This window comes from Arvicola amphibius, chromosome 8, assembly GCF_903992535.2.
Source record: "Arvicola amphibius chromosome 8, mArvAmp1.2, whole genome shotgun sequence".
Classification (NCBI taxonomy): Eukaryota; Metazoa; Chordata; class Mammalia; order Rodentia; family Cricetidae; genus Arvicola; species Arvicola amphibius.
Window position 1 is genome coordinate 42,332,264 of NC_052054.1, and position 13,969 is coordinate 42,346,232.

At 40.5% G+C, this 13,969-nt stretch overlaps 1 protein-coding gene across 3 annotated transcripts in view; it reads left to right on the top strand.

The window, feature by feature from the left end:
- Tbc1d32 (TBC1 domain family member 32) overlaps positions 1-13,969 on the top strand; it is a 213,303-nt gene that overhangs the window by 123,458 nt on the left and 75,876 nt on the right. For all 3 annotated transcript variants that reach the window (XR_005286571.2, XM_038339834.1, XM_038339835.2), the window contains exons 23-25: positions 3,366-3,488; positions 4,523-4,631; positions 5,349-5,442. Coding sequence is in view for 2 of the 3 variants with exons in the window: in XM_038339834.1 (XP_038195762.1) it covers positions 3,366-3,488; positions 4,523-4,631; positions 5,349-5,442 (326 nt within the window). In the remaining variant the exon portion in view is untranslated. The remainder of the gene's footprint in view (positions 1-3,365; positions 3,489-4,522; positions 4,632-5,348; positions 5,443-13,969) is intronic.

Consider the following 13,969-nt stretch of genomic DNA (forward strand, 5'->3'; position numbering starts at 1 on the left):
ACAGTGAGACATTCTTGTTTGTAAATTCTTAGTCCTTTGAAAAAAATAAAACTCCCCCCTTTTATTAAAAATAGGGAGAGTGGATTGTTGTCTTCTTGTGACCCTAATGGGAATGTTGTCAAATGATGGCCTAATTTTGCTCGGTTACATATTCATGTTATGAATTACATCAAGGCAGACTTTCATAATACATTTGCTATTTTCCCCCCATGATGAACTGTATTTGGTTAAGTATGACATTCTTTTGATTTATTGTGCAGTTAAATTTTTTCAGCTTTCAAGTATTCCTGGTGTTTGCATGATTTAAAAAAATCTTTCATCATCTGTTGGTCTTGATTCTTCATCGTCTAATGAGAATTTGGTTCAGTTATGAATCTGTTCATAAATAGGTTCTCCAGTTTATACAAATTACTTCATGGCCCACCAAGACCCCTCTCATATTAAATCTTAATTTAGAGAGCCAGTGATGGTCACTTTTATCATCAATTCAGTGACTTAGTAGGCGTAGAAAAGAAAGATGTTGGCTAGTTTCTGTATAAGTCTTTTTATTTTGGTGTGTGTATGTTATTTGTTGATGACAAGTTCCTCTTGCTCGTTTGACCTAGAAATCGTCTATCATTCTTGATTCTTCCCTTTACATGACGTCTTCAGTCCAGTAGGAATTCCCATGGCTTAGATTACAAACCCTTTTCTATCTGCCTCTCAGCCACACCGCTCAGCAGCTGACAGGCCTCTGCTGTAAAGGTTAGTGTTTATGGGTGGGATAGGAACACAAACCCAGCCTCCCCTGACCTCTGTATGTGTACAACAAATTGATGATCTTACCCTGTACCCAGCTTCTTGGCCTAAAGGCTGTGACAGATCAAATCACGCAATGGAGAATTTACCACCATCCTCTGAAAACTGTAAGAGCTGAAAAGTTTGGGGGATTTCACTGAAGGTTTTCTTTCTTCTTCAGGCTGCCTGTCGTGTTATACATGGCAGCTCTTCTAATGAAGCTCCTCTCAAGGGTTTTACAGCAATGTTGTTCTAGTTCTTTCTCTCCAGGCCTTACCATGTTATTGGCACAACCACTGTCTTTTTTGTTTGTTTGGTTTTGGTTTTCACATAGGCTCCGGGATTTCAGCACAGGTCTTTAAGAGACGAGCCATTTCCCCATTGCACATCCCCTTAACTGCTGTATGTGCTGTTTTTTCTAACTGCCATTGGCTGATCTTGAGCTTGTTTTGTGTTTAAAACTGTATGTTATGTACTCTTTTCCTCCTTCCTCTGTGATTTTGGTTTTGAGCAGCATAGACTTTAATTAACTAGATGCCTGGTCTTCCCCTTGCTTCTGTCTGCACTGAATCTAAATGGTAGCAGCAGTTCACCTCTTGACGTCTGTAAACTGGGCGGAACCTTTTTCTAAATTGTTGGGGTGGATTTTGCTTTGGTTTTGTATATCCTTTGAAATAATGTAGCCAGGCTCTAGACAAATGGCTATTTTTGATAAAAAATCTTAATTTATTTATGTATGCTTTGAACAGGTAAAACATGTAGTTGTGCTAAAATCTGAAATCCTTATGATTTCTAAAGACATGAAAAGGTAGTAATAGTTAAGTGAACCTCCACGTACCAGTCATACTACATCAATATTCTGTGTTATTTTGGGAAACTTCGGGTATCTATCTGGCCAGAAGCTTAGTAAGTAGGTATTCCTCCAAGGACCATGGGATTCTGGTATATATTCTTTCCTTTTTTCTATCTCTTTCCAGATCTCCCCCACCTCTCTACGCAACCAACTTTATGTTCTCTTTATCTCTTTCTCACCGCAAAAGCCAAAGATCCAAAACAGATAAACTAAAAACAACAACCAATCAGTCAAAACAAACAACAACAACAAAAAACCCCAGAAAAACTAAACCTAAACAAAAACATGTAAAAAGCATACAACAAAACATGGAGTCTATTTTGTGTTGGCCAACTCTTCCTGGGCATGAGGCCTGCCTTGAAGGTTGGTATACCCAGTGACGTGTCATCAGAGAAATCTGATCTCCCCTTTGCCCATGGGTATCAAATGCAGGTAACTTCTTGGTTGAGGTGGGAGTCCTTGTCTACTTCCTCATCTCAGTGCCAGGTCCCTGTCTGGCTGGATCCTCTGCTGGTCTGTGCATGTTGCCACAGTCTCTGTGAGTTCATGTGTGCACCATCGGTCCTGATGCGGCCTAGGAGTCATCCATCACCAGTGGCTCTTACAGTATTTCTGCCTCCTATTTTCCATAGATCCCTGAGCCTTGAAGGGAACGATTTGATGGAGACATCCATTTAGAATTGAGTACCCCAAAGTCTCTCACTCTCTGAACATTGTCTAGTTGTTGGTCTCTGTGTTGATTCTCATCTATTGAAAGAGGAAGTTTCTCTGATATGGATTGATTGATACACTGAGTTCTGAGGTTTCTATCTTGTATTCTAAGCTTTTCATTTCCATAAAATCAATTTTGATATCGCCACTTTAATACTGCCATTTTTTAGATTAGTGGTAAATTACTGTTTCATCATTCCTTCTATAATTAATTATTGAGAGAAACTTTATGATAATTTGTAGTTTTAATGGACTCATTAACATTCCCTGATGAATCTTTATGTAACAGTTGTTTAATCTTTAAGTATTTGTTGTTTTTGCTATTTTTTCTTAGACAGGTTCTTCTATATTCTAAACTGGCCTTGAATTTATGGCATTCTTCCTTTCTCAGCCTCCTGGGCACAGGATTACAAGCGTCTACCATGAGCTGCCTAAGAAGAATATTCTCATATTCATGATGTTATTGATGCAAGTTTGAAAAGTCTAGATTAAAAATTAAAAATAACTTCTGAAACAGATATTACAACTCTAAATATTTAAAAATATATTTGAAAGTTCAGTGTGGTAGCTATTGCCTATAATTTCACACTTGCAAAGCTGAGGCAGGAGGATTGCTGTATATCTGAGATCATCGTATGTATGTATGTATGTATGTATGTATGTATGTATGTATGTATGTTTTTGGGGGACAGTATTTTTCTGTGTAACAGTCTTAGCTGTCCTGGAACTAGATCTTGTAGACCAGCCTGGCCTTGAACTCACAGAGATCCGCCTGCCTCTGCTTCCCAAGTGCTGGGATTAAAGGCATGCACCACCACTGCCTGGTTTTGAGACCTTCTTATTCTTCAGAGTGAGTTCCAGGCTGACTTGGGCTATAGAGTGAGACTGTCTGAAAATAAAAACAAACGACATAACTGTGTAGACATTCTTACGAGATTGGGATCTCAAGGCTCAGGCTTTACTTTGAAATTTTAAGATTATCCACACTGTACTTCACATGATTGCCATTGTTCCTCTCATGTAGGTTATTAAGTGTGGTATGCTGTGATCTGGATGCTCTTCTCTTATTGGAGGCTCAGTATCAAGTATCCAACATGTTATTACATGCTCAGGAAGAAAATACCTTTGAGACCTCGGAGAACCACAGGTCAGGAAACAAAGCAAAAGGTGGCATTACAGTGATACTATTAGCAGTTTGCCTTACAAGTGATTTGAAACTTTCTGTATAACTTTTATATTGTCTGCATTACTGCATTTAAATGACAGAGTAAAAAGCCATTTAAGCATGAATGTCCCAGGAAGATAATGATGTATGTTTTTGGGGAGTGCTACATTTATCATTTGTTCCTTTTGTCCTAGGACTTTTTCTTTAGTTTTCACAAAGTCATTCCAATTTTAAATTCACATCACTTCGTACAGTGACCCTTTTAGTAAAAATGCTTGATTTTACATCTCTCCTAGAGCCATTCTGTCCCCAGTTTCCTAATTATGTCAGCTTATAGTCATGCATTATAATTATTTGCCAAGTGAGGTTTTGATAATTTTTATTTTCCTACTAATAAATCACAGTTGCCATTACCTCAGTTTGGCTGACATTTATAGAATACACATTCAACATCTGCCATTGCTCTCGTGTCTGTAATTCAGAACATAGTAGTTCACCTCCCTCCTTCCCAGGCCATTTCATTTGATGCTGAGGTTTGATATAGAAGGAAAAGAGCAGCATTAGAAATGAAACTTCTCTTCAGCAACTTGTGTGCTATGGACTTGGGCGCTGACTCCAGATCAGAGAGAAGCTTGTGTCGCCTTAGCTACAATCTTAGTCTTCAATGACTGAGCCACCTCTGCAGTCTAGCAGGAGCTTTCCTAAAGATGGTTATGTTACTTTAGAAATAAGACGTGTCCTCATCTTGTTTATGTAAGCAAAGGATTATTCATTAAGGAAATACCCTTTGTCTTAGTCTTAGTATTTTTTTGAAGCAAGGAAAATTGACGATATAAAAAAAGGACCGGTGCCTTCTATATTGTAAATATTCTGATGACCAGTGTGTTCTGCAGATACCTTTTGTTTCTGTTTGTTTTGTTGTCTTTTTTTTTCTCTTTGCAATCTAGTGACATGATTTAAAAATCAAACCATATTCAATTAAGGAGACAGCAAAATTGATGCATATTCTCTTTCAGGGACTTTATAATTGATGGTTTGTCAGTAGAGAGAAATCATGTTCTTGTAAGGATTAATCTCATTGGTGGCCCCTTGGAGCGGATTCTACCTCCAAGGACGCTTGAGAAGGTGCGTACAATGTTTTGACATGTTTTAAAGTGAAATATACAATGGAAGTGGCACTAAACAACATTTTCCAAGTTTCTACATACCAGTGGTCGATTTTTGTTGCTTGACAAGCTTACAAAACAGGTGAGCACATTCAGAATGAACTAGCAGTGACGTCTTCAAGAGCTCATGAGTTGCTGTTGAGTGTTCAGGAGCAGTAGATTATTGTTTTATCACAGACTTGTCATTCTGCTGAGTGTCCTTAAGTATTTGCGTTCTGAAGTCTTTCTCTTTCCTGACCCTTAACTGTTGTGTTATTTATGCTTTGCAGTACAGAGTATGTGGGGTCTTTATGGAGTGTGGCTGTTAAGAACTTCCTTTCTGTTACTGCTACCCTGGAAAAAGAGGAGCTAGAAATGATTGGCAGAAGAAAAATAGTTTTGGGGTGCGGGGATGCCTTTTGAAGATTATATTTTCCCTTTCATGAAAAAAAGTAAATCCATCATTATTAGTTCAAATCACAAGTGTAAAGTATCGTAGTCCAATTTTATTGTTTAAAATTTTTATTACTTTTGCTTATTGCCTTTTAGGAATAGTGGATTATAGTAGGAAATAATTTGATAATTGGACAAAAAGCGTGAACAAAAATGTCAGTTTAAATGAATGATATTCCAGAAAGTATGGAAGTTCAGTATCTTAACCCTTCTCCTAAAGTTTCCTGGGTTGTTGTGTTTTTAGGGGGATGACCCATATCCTTGGCCAATGTTCTCATCCTATCCACTGCCACGCTGCTATCTGTCAGCAGTTCCACCAAGTGCTGATATGAAGCAAGGTAAATCTTTTCTACCAAACGATATTCCAGTGTTCTCTTTATAATTTCAGAAGGAGCCTGTAAGGACAGTGAGTGTGGATTTTCATTCAGCATGTGTGGAGGACAACATTTCTGCCCATTCCCTCTTAGTGTTTAGGTTCCCTCCTGTTGTTTGTTTATTAGTATCTGTATGATGGCAAACAAGTATTACTTGGAGCAAAGGTCTTATAAGTCTGTTCAGTAGCAATAGATGTTTTATTTAAGCCTGAATAGTGATTGCAGTGATAGCTCAGAAGTTAAGAGCATTTGTTGGTCTTGCAGAGGACCCGTTCATTTTCCAGCACCCACAGGGTGGTTCACAACCATCTGTAACTTCAGGTCTATGGTCTCTGGCTCCCACTGCTGGCTTCCAGGGCATTTGACACACATGTGGTACATGAAGGCAAAACACTCATACACATAAAATAAATACATCTTTCAAACTTGTTTTGTTAGAAAACTGACCCAGTAGCTCCTGACTTAGTTAAATTTTGTCCATGTAGAAGTTTTCTTTATTCACTAAGGTATTTTTTTAAATGACTGCTGTGTTTATATAAGCCCTGAGTACTTAAGGTCTGAGTTTTACTGGGAAGTATTTTATCCACCTTTGGGGCAATCATCATGAATAGATAGTTGTTTAGTTATTCAGTGTGATATGAGTAAAATAGACAAATTGGCTTGCTAGGAGAGTATATAAGCCAACTACCTTGCCAAACAACATCTTGTGTAGAAAGAGCAGTGTGGCGTTCGTTGTCATCTTCTGAGCAATAGGTCAACAGTTTTGGAAGAGGGGCCATCAGGAAAACTGAAAGAAACAAGTTACAACTCAAGGAACTGAGAGTTTGAGCTGTGTGTGTGTTGTAAAGGTGAAATCAACAGAGAGAGGAGGGGAGACTCCTATGGAGGAGCCAAGTTCTAGGTAGGATTGCGTCACACACTGCCAGGGGCTATGCTAAGATTCCCAGGCCAAGGAATTCCTACATGATTGTGAGGGTCCACTGTCAGACTTTTCATAAGGTTTAAAAGTCAGTTCTCACATCACCATCCCATCCTTTATAATCCCATCAAGCTTTCATTGGAAAGAAATCATGTGTAAGAGATTGATTTCACAGTCACTTAATGCACTTTAAACTTTGGGCTTTGGTGTTCCATTCTTGCATGACAAAAATCTATCACTTTCTCAGAGACTTGGGAGTAATATTACATTTTTTTCAGGAAGAGGTTTTTTTCGGGGGTGCCCTTTGGATGTTTTCATACTTACCCCCATCCTGCAGTGAACCCAGGCCATTTTCAAGTGTTTGCGCACATCTTCCTACTCAGCTCCGAGTCTTTCCATCAGACTGTGTATACCGTATCTTTCATCTTTTAGGTTTCAACATTTGTTACCCTGCTTGCTTGCTTCTCTAATGTATGTTTCATGAGTACTGAGTGCAAGGAGCCTACCTGGGAATTATAAATGACATCAATTATAAATAATGCAACAATATCCGTATTTTTTTTTTCAGTACCTCAACCATTTCTTGGTCAGTTTTCCTTGACATATTCAACACTGTTTCCTTTGCTAAGTTTTATTTGGAGAAAGCATTTCTTTACTACATTTCTGAATAACAGAGCCATTGTCAGTTTTATTAGCTGATTTCCACCTTTATTAATTTGTTTCTTCAAAATATTTTGGGAACCTGAACAAGGAAATTGAAAATAGAAATTGTAGTATGAATGGATATTTCTCAAGCATAAAAATGTCCTCCTGTTGTAGAATATTACTTTACGATATATTACTTTTGTTTATGCTCTGGAACACTTGTTTCATGATACAAAGATGTGTTTGATTAAATAAAATTTACCTGCGGTTCAGAGTCTGAGGCAGTGACTAGCTGACTAGAAGCTGTAGGGAGGGGCCAGGTGGAGAAAGGTTTTTAAGGAGGGACAAAAAAAAGCACAAGGACTTCTTGGGAGATACAAGGAGGTGAGACGCAGATGTGTGAGCTGCTTGCTATTCAGCCTCTCTGGGAAGCAGGATTCTACCTCAACCATTAAATCTTGAGTTCTCTAGCGGGACAGAGATCTGGATAAATTCTTTTAGTAGCTTTGAAAGAGTTGGTGCCTGAGGGAACAGAATTTCTGCAGGCTGTGGCTCTTGTGGCCTAGCAGCTGTTGGTAATGGCAGAGTTGCAGTTGCTGAGAAGCATAGCCGTAGCTTACCAGGCAGCAACCATTAAAGAAGAGGACAACATCCATCAGTTCCTAGGAATCGGTCCTCATGGAAGTGTGTTTACTGTGTTCAGAAGTGATTTATACAGGAGCAGTGATGGATTTCTGTCCTGTCCCGAAGGTCCTGCGCTGTGGTGGGGTGTTTCCAGGTCAGCTTACTTTTCTCTTCCTTTAGAAGAGTGTTCTCAAAACTCTTCTCTCCTTGAACCTTCCCATTTTCCGTCCTTCCTTAGATAATCACCACCCCTCTTCCTTTGCTGTAATAGAAATGATAGAGAGCATCTATGTGGTTCTATTGCATATCAGCTCCTTTGACTGCCCATCTGCCCGTTCAGGCCTCCAGTCAGGACTGTGAAGGAACTGCCTTAGCTCATTTGCGAAGCCAATTCTACATCCTCCTTGCTTCCCCTCAGTGAGAGTGATCCTCACAGTTCTTCGTTTTCTCTCCTTTTAAGATCTATATCCTGTGAACCTACAGTGCATACATAATTTCCTGAACCAGTTCTTATGATAAATTGTGTGTGTGTGTGTGTGTGTGTGTGTGTGTGTGATGTTGAGTAAAATAAACCAGACAAGGAAAGATAAATATACACACAATACACATATGTGTGAATATATTCTATTTTTCGGGAGGCCTATGATGGCCTTCAACATCTACAGCACAGTGGATGGAATTCACCCTCCAGCCTTCATCAGTATGCTCCTATAATTGCCACAGGTTTTATAAATGTGTATTAATTGAACAACATAATCACTTTCATTAGAACATATTCATAAATACCTATTATGTGCTGTGATAGTTTTCATCCCTCCCCTTGCTTTCTCTTATCGCCCTCTCCCATTCTGGTCTCCTTCCTCTTCCAAGTAGCTTTCTCTTTACATTCTTGTCTTTCTTTTTTTTTAAAAAAAAAAAAAAAACAAATTCTACATATAAGATAAAATGAGATACTTGCTTTTTTTGTCTGGTGTATTTCACTTACCATGATGGTCTCCTCTTCTAGGTAAATCACCTAGTTTTGTTTCTCTTTGTGGTTAAGTAAAACTCCATTGTGTATATATTCTCTATTGGTGGGTATGTATGTTCTCTGTCTTGGCTTCTGTGAATATTGCTGTGGTAAAAATGGATGTACAGTATCTAAGTCAGTAGTATGCGTACGTAGAGTCTTGTAGGTTTATACTCTGGCATGGTATAGCTGGATCATATGGTAGCTATGTTTGTAGCATTTAGAGGCACCTCCATAGTGATTTCTATATGTCTGTACCAGTTTACATTTCCATTAAAAGTGTTTTAAGAGTTTTCTCTCACCCCCTCCCAGTTCTAGGTATTAGGAGCTAACTAGCAGTAATGGGGGTTGGCTAGAAGACAGGGTGCTGAATGGTTCTGTAGGATGGGAAAACATTGGGACTGCTGGAACTGTAGAGTCCACAGGGAGTGGAGAGAGAGAGGCAATGCAGGCCACCACAGGTGCTCAGCTGCAGGGCTGGCAATGAGGACACCGCAGGTGCTCAGCTGCAGGGCTGGCAATGAGGACACCACAGGTGCTAGGCTGCAGGACTGGCAATGCAGGACACCGCAGGTGCTAGGCTGCAGGACTGGCAATGCAGGACACCGCAGGTGCTAGGCTGCAGGACTGGCAATGCAGGACACTGCAGGTGCTAGGCTGCAGGGCTGGCAATGCAGGACACCGCAGGTGCTAGGCTGCAGGACTGGCAATGCAGGACACTGCAGGTGCTAGGCTGCAGGGCTGGCAATGCAGGACACTGCAGGTGCTAGGCTGCAGGGCTGGCAATGCAGGACACGGCAGGTGCTAGGCTACAGGGCTAGAGGTGACCGAAATAAGGGAAATTGGAATTGAGGATAGGTGTGAGAGTGACAATTGCCAGTGTGATTCCCTGGTCTGCATGGTGGGGGGGGGGGGGGTTCCAGGGAGAGACGGCCTTGAGTGTTGGCAGGTGCGACAAATTTGCAGAACAGAAAGATTTGTGGGACAAAAGAAAGGCTGTAGAAGATGGTCTGTTTAGTCCCTTTGGAATGGGGCAGAGAGGGCGGAGAGAGTGCAGCAGGTGATCTGCTACCAAGCTGGGGATTAGACTGGGGCATTGGAATTGGAGGATGGGACGTAGAGAGATGTAAGCTGTAGTGGCTGTGGTTTCCAGGGACACACCTCTGCTACTGATTTTCAAGCCACAAACAGGTGTCAAGTTTTGCTGCAATGGAAATTTTGTATCTCTTGATATCCTCTAGCCCCCATAACCATTATTCACGAGTTTGCGTCTAACAGTTCAAAATTTTTAAATTTTACAATTAAATGAGGTCAGACAGTATCTATCTTTCCTTGCCTGGCTTACTTTACTAAGCATAAAGTCCCAGAGGTTGACCCATATTGTCATGGTGGCAGAACTTGGGTAGTTTTTTTTAAAGCCTACACTCCCATAAGCCAAAAGGGATACTGCTTATATGTTTGTCTGTCTATCTATCTATCTAAACGTGAGTGTGTGTGTGTTCCTATTCTTGTGTATGTCCCTGTATATTCTTGTGTATGTTTGCATGGGAGGGGTGAAGGGCAGGGCCTCAATGGAACTTGACAAGTAGCTTACACTGCCTGGCCTAAAAGCTCCAGGCATCCACTGACTTTGCCGTCTAGATGCTGGAATTACAAGCCTGCCACCATGGCCAGCTTTTTGATGTGGATTCTGCAGATTGTACTCAGGTCTTTGGGCTTGCAAGGCAAGCACTTTACTGACTGAGCTATTTCCCAAGCCCCAACTCTCCATTGTCCATCCTTCATTTTCTGTACCCTATGCTGTTTCCTGCTGGATGCAGCTGTGAGCTGATCATCACGCTTTCTCCCTAGCACTCATCTTGGTGGCAACCTCAGTGTAATCCTCCTATTTGGACCTAGCGATAGCATTTTTTGACGCAGGAAACCCTGCCCTCTCCCTTCTCCACCTTCCACTACTCCCTCCCACACACTCTGCTGTCCTTTCTTCTTTTGAAACATATTTACTTGACTTGTCTTCTGGAAAATTTATCTGTTCAGTTTTCCTCCTGAATTTATGGCAAATATGTCTTTCTATATTTTTTTAACTTTATCTTTCTTATCTCCTAAACTCTTAAACTTTGCTGTGGACTGGACTCACTTAGTGAGCTCATGTTTACTGCCCATTTTTCTGTCATGCCGTTCTTAGTTTGTCTTGTCACTGAGGTCCTGTCCAGCATGCCAGTGACTGTCAGATTGACATCTCTTGCTCTTATCTCCACTTTGAGTTTTGGGCTCCTGTGTCTGTTTTGTGACATCTCTCTAGGAAGGTTGGTAAGCGCGCCAGACTTAACATGACTGTGATCAATTCCTGACACTCTCTTTAAAATCCGTTCCTTTGATATTCTTCCCCATGTCAGAAATGGCAACTTTTGTGCCTCCATTTCTTCAGGCAATAAGCCTAAAGGCTATTTTGGAGTTTTCCCTTCCTTTAAGCCCTGACAGCAAGTCTTCTTGACTCTGCAGATCTAAAATACAACCTCTCTTGCCTCAGCCAGTCTGACTCTGTTCAGTCTGTTCTCACCCAGCATCTTGAACGATGCTTCTGAAAGGCTGGATCAGGTTACTCTTGGATGCAGAATCTTTTTCTTGTAGCTGAAAGGCTTGTGGCTTTGTCATAGCCCTTGTTATAAAATGGCACCAGGTGGGGCCTTTAGTGGATCCCCTAGCAGGTTAAAAGACAAATATGCCATGCAGACAGAGTTTGAGTGTGGAGTGTATTGAGAGAAGGTAAAGGGGAGGGAAGGAGATCGAGAGAGACAGAGAGAGGCAAAGACCTGCTTGCCTCTTCAAAAGAGCAGTGGGAAGAGACAGTGGGGGTGGGCAGAGCTTGGTTTTTTAAAGGGACCTTTGCACCTGTGTAAAGTCAGGGTACTGTTTTCCATGTGTAGAGGGGTGAAGCACTGTGCCAGGTTCCCAAGGGGCAGGACCATGGTGTGCCTGGATGCTGACAACCCTCCTGGCACATGCTGTGTTTTAAGAAGTATGGTGCCATTTTAGCATCCTTTAGCCTCTTATTTTCCTACATGATTGGAAGTTGTTTGTATTGTATTTCTAGTTGTGAGTATCACAAATGTTTGAACCAAATATTTGTCCGAATTTAACCATGGTACCTGCTGAACTTGCTGTGATTCTCATTAAGAAGAAAATGATCTAAGCAGCAGGGATTATATGAAGATACTCCAGGAAGAGATTTTGCAAAGATAGATTAAGTTTATAATTTCTGTTTATCATTCTGATACTCCTAATATCTGTGCCATAATTGTAGATGAGGGTGGAAAACAGAAAGTGCCAGAAGAGCTGAAAATTATGTCTAGCTTTTTCTCAGACATGAGTTTGGTGATCATAGTTCCCTGAACTTAATGAGAAAAATGGAACCAAGTTCATGCTCTAAAAGGTATAAATCAGAACTTGTGTGATTGAAGCAGTTAAGTAAGCATTAGCTATGTAATATTGTGCTCAAGCTAATCATGCTTTAAGACAGAAGGTCCTTTTAGTGGCAGGAGTCATTTGTTTTGCTCTTTGCTTTCTGATTCAGAGGAAATGACTCATTGATTCTGACAGGTGTGAGGTTAGCCATCAGTTCCACACAAGTTTTAAGATGTTATTTCTTTGTTGAAAAAAATCCATGTGAGTTATGTACACATGATAAAGTTATCCTCATTTATCTCCCAGCTTCTAGGTTTATCCTGCTTGCTACAGTTCGCCTCTCCTCAGAGGTTAAATTGTCTCCTGTTAGCTTCTTGGCATCAGTATAAACTGTGAGATGATTCATCTCTATAAATACGTGTTTGGAGACATTATCTAGTTCCCCTAGTTCTATTTATGAACATTTCAATGCAACATTATTAAAATTTAAGTGGCCATTTAAAAGCTATTGATGAAGATCTCCTGAGTAAATTGGGAGCATGGGGACCTTGGGAGAGGGCTGAAGGGGAGGGGAGAGGCAGGGTGGAGAGCAGAGAAAAATGTAGAGCTCAATAAAAATCAATAAAATTAAAAAAAAGCTCATTAGAAAAAATAAAAGCGATTGATGAATAACTTCCATGTGCATGTGTACACATGTATATATTGTATGTACACATATTTTTATATTAGCACGGAGCATTAAGTGCAAAGATTACATTGTATATGTTATCAGTTATTAATACTTGGAATATACCTGAACTATCCTAGTATAATTAATATTGTTCACTTTCAGAAGACAAACGGGATTGTGTGATGGCCATAGCAGGTGCACGTTAGCAGGTTAGGAGTTGCCATCTGAAACTGCTGGAGGCTAGCTCACAGCTGGAACTGTTGGAGGCTAGCTCATAGCTGGAACTGCTGGAGGCTAGCTCATAGCTGGAACTGCTGGAGGCTAGCTCATAGTGTCCTTTCTGTTCGCAACAGGATGCTTGTAAGATGATATTCTGAGTTGCTTCTTTGTATTCTCTAAGCTAGATTCCCTCAGGAGTTGTTATGACCTGTTTGCCAGTCTGCTCTGCTTTATTCTCTTTTCATGGATGTAGGATGAAGACTTTTTTCTTTCTGTAAGAGGTGAGGGAAATGTAGACTTCCTATGGTGAAACTGAAAAATTGTCCAAGGAATTGAGTAACATACTCCAGATATTGAAGGCATTAAAGAGAAATATCTCAGAATATAAGTAATTTTCTGTTTTTCTATATCGTATATCTTTACTATTTTTAAAAATTACTTTTATCCCAGCTGGGCAAAGGGCTTAATGGGTAAATACTTGCTGAGCAAGTATGAGGATGTGAGTGCAGATTCTTGGCCATCACATAAACACTGGGTGTAGTGGCACACATATGGTGGAGGAAACAGAGACAGCCAGGTCCTGTGGACTCCCTTGCCAGACAGTCTAGCCTAAATAGCAAGATCTCGATTCTGTGAGAGACCACATCTTAAAATAGAAAATGGAGAAACAACTCAAGACATTTTAACAGCAACCTCTGGCCTGCACACATGTCTGCACAGCAGAGCACACCTGCACACGTGGGCACATACGAATATGCTACAGGGAGAGACTACACACACAAATTGCCTTTCTATGACCGACATAAGCAAACTCTAATATATTCATATTCCGTATATCTCAGTGCTGTAGCACCACATCCAGTATAACTCCAGGAACAGACCCACCTCGGGCAGCAAGGGAATGACAAAAGATAAACACAGACATAAAAAAAGCTGTTATTGGGTAGTCTGAACTCCTATGGAGAAGCTTCCGTATATTTATTATGTACCGTTGAACAGA